Genomic DNA, 14,303 nt, shown 5'->3' with positions numbered 1-14,303 from the left:
TCATGTGTGTTTCTTAAATATTATTGCCCCATTTTTAAATCTAATTACTAAACAAGAACGTAGATTTTTTCTGCATTATATTTATTGTTGTGTTAGAAAACAAAATTAGAAATTATTTATGATAAGAATAGAGTCCTTGAATGAAAGTATATTTGGTAATGCAAACTTGATATTATACCTTTATCTAAAGTAATTGGTTATCTTACATCTTTATATGCTTATTCACTCATCAGAGTTATATCGGTTTAATATTTTAGATCCCCGATAGATAAACAACGAAAGTGAAGTATTTACGCAATTATCTATATATGTCTTAGTAGATATTTTTAGTTATTAGCTGTTAAAACTCATATGATTTCAAACAGTCATCTTTTTTTTTTAAATTGTTAAGGTATATTGCACTCAATCATTATTTTTGAAATTATGTTTTTTTAAATGTCGATTTTCAACAAGTAGATGCAATAATGCTTTAAGCCAAAGACTCTTATGCAAAAGCCACGATATGATTTTGCTTTGAATGAAACTAGATTTAGTTTGCAAAGTGTTTGATGTAGAGCTTGTTGAAACTCATGAATATTGAATCGAGCACAAACAGTTTCGTTGTGTCAAGGCAGCGAATCTGGTAAGAACATGCCTATAGTGAAGCGCTATTGGCATATGGACTTGCGTCCCTTGCTATTAAATAAATTAAAAAAAGAGTCGATAAAAATAAAAAGAAGAGTAAGGCTGGGTTGCACCAACAAACTTTAGCAATAACAAACATGTTAAAGTAACGGTTAAGTAAAAATGAGTTCAGAGTCACCAATTGACAATTTTATATTGTTAACCGCAACCGCCCAATCTTCGCCGGTTAAAGGTATTGTTAATGTTAAATAGCTAAATAGACTTAATATCTCTCTTTTCAACTTTAACTATGCCAAGGAATATGATGGTGCAACACATTCCGCAGTCTATGTTAAAGTCAGCGTTACAACCCAACCTAAGTATGTGTTTGTAACTACAGCGTCGCCGGCCAATGGTAAGCTGAGCCTGCGGATGACGACACTACACGAGGAGCCGGGCCGCCGCAACGATGACGACTCGCACTCCGAGCCGGAGTCCACCGCCGACGACCTGTCCAACTCACGCTCCAACGTACGTTCTCTACTACTGTAATTTATTTAAAAAAAAAAACTACATTAAAAAAAACCGACTTCAAAAACTGAAAAGTATCAAATAACTGAAAATTTAATTTAATATACCTCTTATACAAACCTTTACAATTAATAAAATACTATTGGGTGCTATTGATAGGTTTTAACTTATAAGTCGATGCCAAAAAATAATTGTATGATTTAAAAAAAAATCATGAAAAATGTTCATCAAATGAAAACTACTGGGCCAAGCTAATGTAAAAATGTTTATGGGACCAAATGGCATCTATTCTGCATCGAACTACAGAAGAATTACGTCAATCAGATCATAAATCTCCGAGTAACCGGTGTATATAGATAAAGAAAGTTACCGATCGAATTGAGAACCTCCTCCTTTTTTAATCTAAAAGTGATCACGTTTGGTCCTACAACCTTCTTACGTCTGCAATAAATTCAAGCTTATATGTTTATTTACTCTGCTATCATAAACTTAATACAAAAATATTTATAAAAATAATTTTGAAACTATTTGTACTGGTAACAAATTATTAATGCACTAATACTATTTTTATTGACATTGTCTGTAATTGTAAATGACTAAGCTTTAAAATTGCACCTATTAATTTGACATATTGTAATTATTTTTATGGACAACTAAAATAGCGCATTAGGTTCATCCTGTAATGTAAGTGTAAAATTGAAACTATTATAAATAAATAAATTTTACCGGAACGTTCGTGGGCTACGTACAAAAACAAGCGATCTTTAATTTATCATTTTGTATAATGACTATGACATTATCATTGTTGCTGATACCTGGCTTACAGATGGAGAAGTATGTGATGGACTTTATGACGTTTTTAGATGATATCGTGATTTAAGATCAACTGCAAAGAAAACTCGCGGTGGTGCCATAATTCGTTGTAAAAGAAATCTACTTACTCAAAAAAAATCTATATGGCGTAGAATCACTTTCGATTACCATACCAAGTAGTAAACTAGTCTAAAAATTTTAACCAATTGACCGACTTGGATTTATCAAACGTACATCTTTTATAAATATATCTTGTATGAAAACTCTGTACTTAACATAAGAAAACGAATATCCTTGATTGTGCATAAAATATTTGGTCACCTCACTATGCAGTACATATAAACAGAATAAATAATAAAAAACATTTGGTTTAATAGCTGTGGTTCAGTTCGTACCAAATTATTGCTATTATGCTTACGTGCATAACTTTTTAATGATGAAAAGGTAAATATAGGTTGTGACAGCCTCTTGCATAACCTCGTCCAACAACGTTAGATGTTAGCTTATTTTCAGACACTGCTTTACTCCCAACTATTCTGAACTTGGGCATAATCATGTTCTAAAACTGGCTAGAACAAGTAGGCGCTTAGATCATACTTAAAAAAAAAAAAATTGCGCATAAAGAGAATTTATGACATATTTTATATTTAATGAAAAATAATTGATTGAAATCTCAAATGACATTAAATTAAATTTTTGTGTTTTTTGTCAATATTAGAATTTTTTTTAATAAAATTTAGAATGGAGAATTTATGAAAAATAGTTTATGAATTTCTCAAATGATGAGTGGCAAACAACCTCTTCATGGACAAAAACATCCCACATTTTTGTGTCACTAATATGATTACTAGGATGCCGCAGTCGCTCGTCGTACCGCTTCCGCTGCGGCGTATATATGAGCGAAGCGAGGTAAACTTAGTCTGTGTACAAAAAGAAAACAATTAAAACTTATTGTGATTTGACGAATCGACTCAATTTTTAAATAAATATAAATTGCGAGTGCTAATTTCGAATTATCTGTTCATGTTTGTTTTTAATTACAATAATTGAATCAAGTCTAAATTCAAAAATCTGTCTCGACTATAACCTAGAAAATTTCGAAAGCTTTCTATGAGTTCAAAAATCGGTCCAGGAATGGAACACAGAAATCAATTGGAGTCACCCGGTGAAAGCTCCGCTCAGCTTCGCTCAATTATTGCGTTTCATACGTAAAAATTTTACGTTCATGAGCGCAAAGAAGTTTCACTTAAATAAAAAGATTGTTTTTTATGTGATTGCAGAGAACAAGATCTCGCGCCACATCGCGCGCGTTCCTGCCAACGTCAAAGACGCTGGATTCACTCCACGAGCTGGCCTGCGAGCGAGGGACCAGCAAGAACTCACCGTCGCTGTCCTCCAGTGGCTATGGTGAGTGTGTCTAACATGTCTGTAGTCGATATATATATATATATATATATATATATATATCTATACATATATAATGAAAATGGTCTTTGAGGCTCAATCACCTCTAAACTACTGATCGTATCGACATGAAACTACCACCATTCGATGTGAAATTTATCCTAGATGGTTTATACCATCATAAATTTCACATCGAATTCGAGAAATAAGGCATAAGCCTTATTTCTCGAATTCCAACGTTCCTTCATTAATTTATTTCCTTTTAAAATTCGCCCAGCGCAGCGGGCGGGAACAGCTAGTATGTGTGTATAAAGGTAATACACACACTACTGCATTACCTTTATACATATGCACACACTCATCTCTCCAACTAGTATATAAGCAGTTGGATAGTGTAATAAAGGGGATTATAATCGCATGTCAATAATATATTATAATAATATATATCGGCGCAAATACTACAACACACCTATTATAAAAACGAGAATAATTCAGTGTAACAATTTTAGTTAAAATTAGTTAAAAAATATCATTCTTTGATTACGTTGTGATGTGAAATACCTGTAAAAAACAATTTGAATTGAAAACACGTGCACGTGCATACAGCCCTATAATTACGGCCATACGGTCGACAATAAATGCATTCGAGCTCGGGCTGTCGTACGGTACGGACCTCTTTGGGGCGTCTTAACGCTGCCCGTGGAATATACGAAGGTTATCAAATACTCGAGCAGTTTTCTTTCGATGATCCAATTATGAGTGATCACCAGCAAATCAATAATTGTGACGTCACACCATTTAAAAAGAATATGAATGCTCTTTCCTCGTCATATATAATATAAATCGTAAATGTGATTGTTTTTTCGACACGTGGCTCAGCGTTTATGGTATTTTTTTTATGGAATAAAAATAGCACAACATTCAAGTATATCTTTTTCTGTTTCAATTATTGGAGACTATTATTAAGAGGCTAATAAGGATACTCTTTTTCTAGCATAATAATTATTATTGATGTGATGAACGCTTCCTAGAGTGAATTTGGCGGCAAAAACAGGTCAAACAGCTCTTCAGAATACTACCCGGGCTAGAGAAGCGGAAGCCTAGTGCAGCAGAAGACACACAATGAAGCGACGTCTCTACGCAACGTCAGGTTAACTAGCCGGTCACAGAGCCCTGCATCCCCGACTATTTGAGCAGCACTGCGTTGTACCGGTCAAAAGATTGATACTGGGGTGAGCCAGACCAGAGATGACAGCAATAATCCATAATATGTGGCCGGACCTGCGCTTTGTAGAGCGCTAGAATGTGGACCGGCTTGATGTATAGCCGTACTCTATTTGTGACGCCCAGCTTATTGGAAGCCTATAAAAAAATAGTGTTTGTAATGAATAAACTCAGAATTTTTCAGGGCTTTATTGTATTTGAAAAATAGTTCTTTATGCAAATTGGAATAATGTTATAAATAGGTAAATAGTAAAAAATAGGTTAATGAAAAGCGGAAGGCGAAACCTTCATAACGATTGTCAGCTTGGTGTGTTATCAATCGCTACTAACGTCACGAACTGCCATAAGATATCCCAATTAATAATTACATTTATTAAATTTCTGTTAATATTTAAATATTATTTAATATAATTATTATTGTGATTAGAAATAATAAGGTATAATGTAGCACATAATATTAAGATCTTTGCTTAATTTGATTTGTGTAAATTAGTTGGCACTACAGTAGTGCCAACTAAACGTGGTAGCATTATCACGGTACACGGTCTTGCCCTATATAAGCCAGAGCGCTAAGTTCGGGTGGGCATTACTTATTGTGAATTCTAATCTAAACCTCTTCTACACGATTCCAGGGTCACAGGCGGTATCGACGACAAATCTCACGAACGACGACACACTATCGATCCGCAGCATGTCGGTAGACGACACACCGGACTTCGACCGGGCGACCGAGTATACGCACATAAGCCGGACGAAGACATCAGTGGCCGGCCTCCGGAACGAGATAAGCGAGCTGAGGAGCGATATCACAGATCTAAAGAACGATATCGTCGAATCGAAGAACGAACTCGAAGATGTCGCCTACGAAAAGGCGAAGACGCCCGTATTTACTCCCGGCTCGAGGAATAGGATAAATCCATTCTTGAGAGATTGTGAAGAGATATTGAAAGAAGAAAGCGAAGGTCCGATTCTTGATCCGCTGGGTGCGATCCCTGTAGAGGATCATGGTTCGTGCAGCCCCAGTAAAGTTGTGACTGAGCATGTTAATGGAGAGACTACACACGATAGTTCCTTCGGTAAGAACTATATTTTTCTTGTATCCAATTATGATTTTGGCGGTTACCATAATATAATCTAATGGAAAGTGTAAGTTCTCGACGTATGCAGTATAACATCATATGCAGTCTTAGTTTTAATAAAGGTTTTGTGCCAACAGGCGAGGTGGAAGTGGAGTCGGTGAGCTCAGAGCATTCCAGCCAGGAGGCGGGCAGCCGGGAGACCTCCTCGGTGGGGGACAGTGACTCACCTACGAATACCTCGCTGCCCGCGGGGAAGGTAACGATCACAATCATATATATAATCACATCATCAAATAAATTGCAGTGGTTTCCCGTTGCAGTCTGCAATAAATGGAAGAAGTGCTATTTTTCCAATGCTCGCAGAAGCCTTTTCCACCACAGATGGCTAGAGTGGGTGAATGGTTATTGGTTTATTGATGTCTTATTAGTTTGTTTGTTCGAATCCCGGCAGTTGTCCTACACGAGATATCAGGGTTTTATAAATTAGCGTATAATTATGTAAGATATAAGCTACATTTTTGAAGTATGAACTGAAATGATAATATGTCCATATTGATTGGTATCAGGTGGTCCGTCGTCGACCAAGCTCCAACAGGAACGCATCTCGGTCGTCGTACCCGGCCGCCAGCCGCACGGAGCATCATCAGCGCGCTCTCCGACACACTCCTGCCTCCTCCACCGAGCGGATATTGCACGGTTATTATTCACTTACCGCTTGCCCAAAATTTTTTTAAGACAATAAGTGACGAGACGAGCAGGACGTTCAACTGATGGTAATTGATACGTCATGCCCATTACAATGCAGTGCCGCTCAGGATTCTTGTAAAACTCAAATTCTAAGAGGCACTACAATTGTGCTCGTCACCTTGAGACATAAGCTGTTAAGTCTCATTTGCCCAGTAATTTCACTAGCTCACTGCGCAGGCAGAAATAGGCGCCGTTGTAGTACCCATAACCTAGCCGGCATTCTGTGCATAGGCGCCACCCAGTCGTATATCTGGTATATACTGATATACTTAGCTCAATGTTACTTTTATAATATTTTATTATTATTATTTTATTAAATTGCAAACTAACTTTAGCTACGATCTTTTCCTGTTAAATTAAAATTTTCGTATCGATCTCTTAATTTCTTTGAATAAAATACAGCTCTCATTATATATATACAGCATGCTGGTGATATAATTTTTAAAATTCGTCAAGTAATTTTTGTGTGATTCACTACAAACAAAAATACATTACATACGTTAGTATATATTCCCCAGTAAAAACTTTTTTAAAGATTAAAACGCGATTTATACGTAGTAAATGAAAATAGTCAAATATTTATTTTATTAATATGTATTACTTTAGATTTTTATTTAATTAATATGTATTATTTTTGATGATTTTCTTAATTTGACAAGTACAATTATATTTTTAAATAGTAGAAATATTTTCTGGGACATTAAAATAGTTGAAAAGTGGTGAGAGCAAATTTCAAGTAAAATAATGCCGATCAAATATGTAATTTATCAACCATATCTCTCTCTTCAATTATTGTTTGTTGGTGTAAATTTTATTCTTGTTCGCTCTCATCAAACGCACCAAAATGGAGGCATTTAAAGTGTCAGTATCGGATAGTAATTATTAACATTTTTGTAATTGTTTTTCATGTAGCGATGTGAATAAATCGAATTTAAAAAAATGGATGCTGCCTATTTTGTACTTTATTCATTTTTAAAATTGAATTTTCGATATTTTTGAAGGAAGAAACTTCTTTAGCAGCGTTGTGATTTGAAAGTTGATGATTCGAAAAAGCGACAGTAAAAAGAGACGGACACATAAATTCATAAGATGTAACGTGGGAGCAAATGAGATTATACAGTGTATTGGCAATCATAGTTGAAAAGGAGATTGTCTTATGTATGACGCGAGTATTCCTTTATATATTCTGACGTCATGCGTACGACGTATTACTTGTAATACACCAGGAGAACATAAATATGGTAGTGGTGATTGTAATGTCTTTCATAACGGTTGCAATCATGTGTCATCCTAGCATCATGTACCAGGACTTCATATGTACTTTGTACGCACGCGTTTTTTTTATCTGTCTTGTTTCTAGTTTGCGTAGTCAAGGGCGACTAAATTATGTTATTAATTACACTCGATTCATTTCCGTAAAACTCATATTAACGAAACAAAAGTATCTCAAATCGATACGTACGAGTATGTCCTTTTACTATTTATACTTTACTGTGGAATTTATTTAAAGTATTAAAATTACTTTACAGATGAAGCAGAGATATCTCGATCAAACTCATTACCGGACTGGATGTGCCTGGGCGAGAGCGTTCAGATACGACTAAGCAGTAATACGGGCGTCATAGCGTACATTGGACCGACACATTTCGCGCCGGGTACTTGGCTCGGAGTAGAACTCGACGCGCCCACTGGTATAATAATACTACATAATATTATATTATAAACTTATTATACTACTTATTTTACTGATTATAAAATATTAAATAATTATCTAATAATGAGATACAAGCTAATTGTGTTGTTAAATAGGTAAAAACGACGGTTCAGTGGGCGGCACCAAATACTTCGAATGCAAACGTCGTCACGGCATCTTCGTTCGGGCTGAGAAGTTGACGCAGGACCGGCGCGGCCGCAGTGCGCGAGCGTTCAGAGATAGCGAGCTCAAACGAACCACGAGTAAAGGTAAATTGCGTTAACTTTTGTACTTGAAAACAAAAATATTACATAAAATTAATATTAAATTAAGTAACTATCTAATATTAATTAAATAACTAAATGTCGTTAAGCTTTTTATGTATAAATCTCCGAAAATAAGTTGAAAATGTTTTTATATTACACCGCTCGACCAGCTTCTTAACTTATAGGTTATATAAATAACTTTTGTTGGCAGGCGACGGTCTACACAACATGCACAGGTCGCGGAGCCGCGGCGACAGTATAAACACCGTCGGCACCAAAGCCAGAAGCAAATAAACGATTGTACATTCACCGCAGCGAGTGTACGACACACGCCGACCAATCAGTGACCGAATGACGTCACGTCCACACTTCGGCTCCATTTTTTTTATGTTGCGCTCATGCGACGCTATGGTGCTTATTTCCCTTTATTCCGCGGCCCCCATCACTTTGTTACAGCAAAACTTTAAATATTTATTCCGTTAAGTATACTTTTTAAGGAAACGTATTTCCTCACACTCATTGCTGCGACGCAATAATTGTTGACGGATCGCTTCCGGTGGCATCTATTCGATTCTTGCAATAATTGGATTATTTATATAATTGTAAATTTTGTTTGTATTATTTTATTTTTGACCCGTGTTTGTAAATATTATTGACATGAAATCGATGTGATTCTAATTTTAATTAATTTTTAATGTAAAATGTTTTAGTATATCATTTTTCATAATTTAATTAGACCAATGTATTGTTTGTGATCAATGTTTAAGCGACAATTATTTTCTTTGTATATATATTTTTTACTCTTAGTTTGTAGAAGTTATTGTAATTTATTTATGTGTTAACTCACTGACTATATTCACTTATTTGAATATTCAATTTTTCAATTATAATTCCAATATATAAAAACCGGTCCACAGTGTTATGAGAAGTAAATATTGTTCATAATAACTTTTTAAGGTTCAGAAACTTCAGAAACTTTTCTATTTCAATTTAATGAAGTTCCTGAGGATAGTATTTTTAAAATTTTTGCGCATTTTATAAATCTTGTTAGCTCGTACGAGTATATATTATAATAATGGATGGAACTTACGCTATTATTTCGTTTTATTAGCGCATTTATTCCCCCAATTTGCTCATTTTGTGTTTTTTCACAATAAAAAGACGCGATTGTGATAATTTCTTGCCACCTTTTAAAAATGTAACAATTGTATTCGAGACCCGTAGCCATTTAGTTTAACATTTTGTAAAAGAATGTCGTCCATTTTCAAATCTACGTCCTTTATAAGACTTGTACTTAGTACATAATCAATCCATCACCGCGGTCTTTACTTACCAGAAAAAAAATTTTATGCGGTGCAAATGATAATCGATTCGTTTATCGCAATTTTCTAAATATAGCCACAGTTAGTTAGTTATTAAGAAAGCCGATTTTGGGACTTTTTTTGCACATTCCGCTTGTATCCGAATTCGCTCATCACTTGCACCACACCTATATCGTCTAGGGTTGTGTTGTTAAATTTTTAAGATTGTAAAGAAAAAAAACAATAAGAATTTTTAGAAATGTTTGAACGCGCTGTATATTAAATCCATATATTTGACTATATCCTAATGTCATTGTATCCATCCACTAAAACAATAATCATTTCTGTTTGTTTGAGCAGCGATGACAGCAGATAGCTACTGCTATATATGTGGTGTTGAGAACACCGGACTGTTGTATGGCAGTTGTATTCCAATGTATTAGGGTACGTGAACATCGAGTGGCTTCGCCGAAGCGGTATAGTGTTAGCTCACCTTTATTGTATATTCCATCCTCTTAGAAAATTACCTATAAGTACATTTTATCGAGTACACAAATAGATTTACCGAGCCTTGTTGTTAAATCGTAGCGTTTAAGTCCTTCACTCAGCTCAGTAGCCCGACACTTGCCGCGGCCGCACCAGATATGTATTATATTGTCGTAAGAGATTTATTGGAAATTATATAAAATGTTCAAATATGTCACCCGCACCAGAGACCTAACCTACAATAATTTTTAAGTATATTTGACTGAGTCATGTTCAGAGTCCATAACATTTCAAATTAGATGGAGCAAAATCTCTTGGGTTCTTAAAAAACTTTTGGGGTTATTTTAAGTGTTTGTTTCATCGTCATTAAAATTATCACTTAAACTAACAAAACGGTACTAATACTTCAATAACCTTATTTGTATCGAAATACCACTTTGTAAGAAAAACGAGAATTTAAATTTCTATACAATCGCATAGTGCCCATCGCTCCGTCTAAATGCTTAGATAGTTAACACCATAAACTTAGTGTACCAGCGAAAATAGACGAATTCTGTGTGAAAGTGAGATTACTAACCTCACAGAAAAACCTGAGAAACACTATCATGCCTGAGAAAGAGACGGAATAGATGAAGACCTTGAAACCGATTTGAAACAATTTAGTGTCCATTAGTCTCCTGTCAAATTGAACCGCGTTTTAATTTTAGTGTTTTTATCGTTATTGTTCTGTGTTACAACGGATATTCTTAAAAAAATATGTTGTTGGATGTTTTGTATTAGGTTGTGTTGTTACATATCGCAACAATCCAACTGAAGAAACATTTCACAGGTAAATACTAATTTCAATAGTACTTTCGTGATGTTTATTTTCGTAGAACATGTGCTCTAAGATAAATTAATATTCCCAAAAAATAAAATATTGTATACATGAATATGACGCCTTTTATCAATATTTGTCATCGGGATTGACCAAAAGCAAAATACTACACACTTCACTAACACACTAAAACATCTGTAAAACTAGCACACTTTAAATTTAGTCTCGCCGTAATGTGGAGTGTTTGTCTTTTACGCTAGTATACTAAGTTTATGGTTAACACTTCAACATAGCTTCTATGACTGTACTCCAACATTCCATTTTGCAGGTTTACGATTATATTAATAGAAATTGAATATGATGATGATGATTAGTGTCTATCTAGTTAGAGATTAGAGTGCGGCTGATGATTTGCATTAGAGTGATGTGCCAGGCCTCTAGGACAGCTCAATGTGTAGACATTTATAAAGCGTTGGTCTCTTTGAATATTGTAGAACGTGTCTTTGAAACTCTTGATGTGCTTGTGTCCAGTAGCGGATAGTTCTCGGTCGGGGTGCGATTACAAGTAGATATGTGCATCTACCAGTGTCGAAGATTATCTCATTATCACTAATAATATATCGAATCGGTCTAAGTTCAATTCGCCATCACTATGAAGGTGTATCGCTGACAGATAGCGGATCTTACTGGTATTGGTAAAGAGGCTCCTGTTTCTTCAGTTAGACCACTCAGTTGGGACCGTTTTGCGTGCAGTGTTAACAGGTCATTCCAAGCAGCCCAGCTCCTTCCAGTAGTTCAGAACACTCCTGGGTTGTTTGCAGACTTCCTTGAGCGATAGTGGAGTCTTATTAATAGGGCTCCTATTGATAACACTGATGGTACGGGATTCTAAAACGGGGTGGTCCTAAATAAATGTTGTGTTGCATTATTTTTTGCCCACAAAAGGGAATATAAAATGTTACTAGTTTTTTGTTGAATTGCCTAATGGATGTTTGTCACTTTTCGCTCGTCAATTGCAATGATGCTTAAGGTTGTAATAATTCTAAATAGTAATTCTACTGTTACTAAGTTCATAATTAAGTATCCAAATGCTGTGAGCCTTCTTGAGTGCAAATTCCGCTAATATTTGTCTTCAATCAATTCGACACGTGTTTCGCCTCTACATGAGTTATCCTTAGGAGATGTTGACTCGCCAAATGCTGGCATGAGACTCGAGCAGAGGAAGAGAATAGTTAAAGATTTCCGCAAAATAACGCCTTATTCAATAAATTTCCATGAGTGATAAGCTTATGTTGCAAATAAAATTGGGTAACAATTAATATAAAACTTTGGCAATCATGATGAAGAAACGATATAATTAAATTATTAAAACTTTCGTGAGATATTGCTACGTAATATATTGATACGGCTTGACCCACGATTTATCGGTGTGGGCACCGACTAGTTTTGGGCTATTCGGAGGTCCTTAATCAGGGTGAGGGTATTCGGTTCGCTAAAACGTGACAGAAAAGAGAACTGAAAGAGTAAGAGAAAGAGAAGGGCTCTTACCGCGGACTTGTGCTCGTAGTGCGCGTTCGGACAGGGCGAGGGGTGCGCCGGTGGTGATGACGAGCGGTATCACTGACATTATGTAATACTATGTAGAGTGAGATAATCTTCAGCTCTGGTTGATAACTTTGTGATTGATTGTACTGTTGTTATCTATATTTCGATCCGGGTTCTGAAGTGACACAATGTTATTTTAGTATTTTTTATTTTATGTGATATTTAATTTTGTACAAATATTGCAGCATTAATTTAATGCGTATCGAATGTATAGATGACAGCAATGTGAGTTGTACAGGCAATAACGGAAATTTATTGGTACGTGCACTAAGGCTCCTAGACTATTTATAGGCTAGTAGCGACCTACAAATGTTTTAGGTCTTAATTTGTTTTAATTAGTACTAAGCTAAAAATGTGCTGTGCTTTTTGTTTTTAACTATAGTATTGTTGAATTATTATTTTGTATAATTTTTTAGTGAACAATTCATCGAGCTTTCATATTTGTTGATGTATTATTTTATCAGTTTGTGACATTGTGTTTTAATTGTAGAAGCGATCTGCCGTCCATATTTTGTAATTTTACCTGTAATTTTATTATCATATTATTATACATGTTTTACCTATTTTAAATTAAATACAGAATTTGACTGAAATCAAAGTAAATGAATGAAATAACAATCAAAGAAAACCGAGTAAATATTATTTTAACAGTTATTTATTATTGTTGGACAATTTCTTAATTTTTTAAAGCGATAACCCTCACTTCTGGGTTAAATTACACAAATAAAATCAAATTAATTAATAATAAATTGTTTAGAGAATGTCTTCATGAAACAACCTGAGAAAAAACATACAAGATTCATCAACGATACGTCACTCGCACGGTTGTCTCAGTGGAAAGAGCGCCGGCACGGAACGCGGCCGGGTTCGAGTCCCGCATCGTTCATAAATTTTGTTTTCAATTTTAATTTGCGTATACTCATTGGTATTGAATACATCCATTCGACATTATTTTTATTCGTGCAATAATGATGAAACTACATATTGCTTGCCGAGTTTTTTATTAACTTAGGACAGTTTTCACACGTCTTTACATAATATTATACAATAAATTATTAAAGTTTAATGAGTTGCGGACGGCAGAAGTAGCGTGTCTTTGTCACAGAGGCAGTGTGTTAGGGTGTCGTTGGTCGAGGTACACCGTAGACTAGGCAGCTACTTGGTATTATAGATGGTTGCGTAATATTCATTATTGTAAAAGAGATTTTTAATATTTAAATAAATATAGTTCACTTCTAGTGGAAATATTTTTGCCAAATAGACAAATTTCGAGTCAACCATCGCTGTCATTATAATAAATGTATTATAAATTTTGTTGTCGTGTTAATTGTTGCCCGTAGATGTAGTTTTCTTAGTTGTTATAGTTTGACCTTTACCGTAAGGAAAGTGCATGAACTCATAAGATATATAGTGCGGGACTCATCTTTCGATATCGAGGTAAGTATCCCACGATACGCCACAAATTTCAATATCATCCTTACCAGCTGGATGTATAGCGTTCCTTTACAGTGTGATTTTCAGGGATCTTTTTTTTATGACAGTAAGAGACGTTCAACTGATGGTAATTGATTCTTGCAAAATCCAAAAATTCTGAGTGGCACTACAATTATTGCGCGTGTCACTTTGAGACATAAGATAGTATTCTTTGCCTAGTAAATTCACTTCCTGCGGCGCCCTTCAGACCGAAACACAATAATGCTTACACATTAGAGCTTCAAGGCGGCGTTGTGGTAC

At 35.1% G+C, this 14,303-nt stretch overlaps 1 protein-coding gene across 1 annotated transcript in view; it reads left to right on the top strand.

The window, feature by feature from the left end:
* Positions 1 to 13,882, top strand: part of LOC126977220 (kinesin-like protein KIF13B) — a 168,623-nt gene extending 154,741 nt beyond the window's left edge. The window contains exons 33-40 of the mRNA XM_050825933.1: positions 1,004 to 1,134; positions 3,228 to 3,354; positions 5,208 to 5,651; positions 5,792 to 5,910; positions 6,221 to 6,350; positions 7,931 to 8,092; positions 8,211 to 8,363; positions 8,572 to 13,882. Of these exons, the coding sequence (XP_050681890.1) occupies positions 1,004 to 1,134; positions 3,228 to 3,354; positions 5,208 to 5,651; positions 5,792 to 5,910; positions 6,221 to 6,350; positions 7,931 to 8,092; positions 8,211 to 8,363; positions 8,572 to 8,654 (1,349 nt within the window). The 3' untranslated portion in view covers positions 8,655 to 13,882. The remainder of the gene's footprint in view (positions 1 to 1,003; positions 1,135 to 3,227; positions 3,355 to 5,207; positions 5,652 to 5,791; positions 5,911 to 6,220; positions 6,351 to 7,930; positions 8,093 to 8,210; positions 8,364 to 8,571) is intronic.
* Positions 13,883 to 14,303: the final 421 nt, after the last annotated feature.

The sequence above is a fragment of the Leptidea sinapis genome, chromosome 44 (genome assembly GCF_905404315.1).
Source record: "Leptidea sinapis chromosome 44, ilLepSina1.1, whole genome shotgun sequence".
Lineage (NCBI taxonomy): Eukaryota > Metazoa > Arthropoda > Insecta > Lepidoptera > Pieridae > Leptidea > Leptidea sinapis.
The sequence above is the reverse complement of the archived record's forward strand: the minus strand, read 5'-3'. Positions and strand labels throughout refer to the sequence as shown.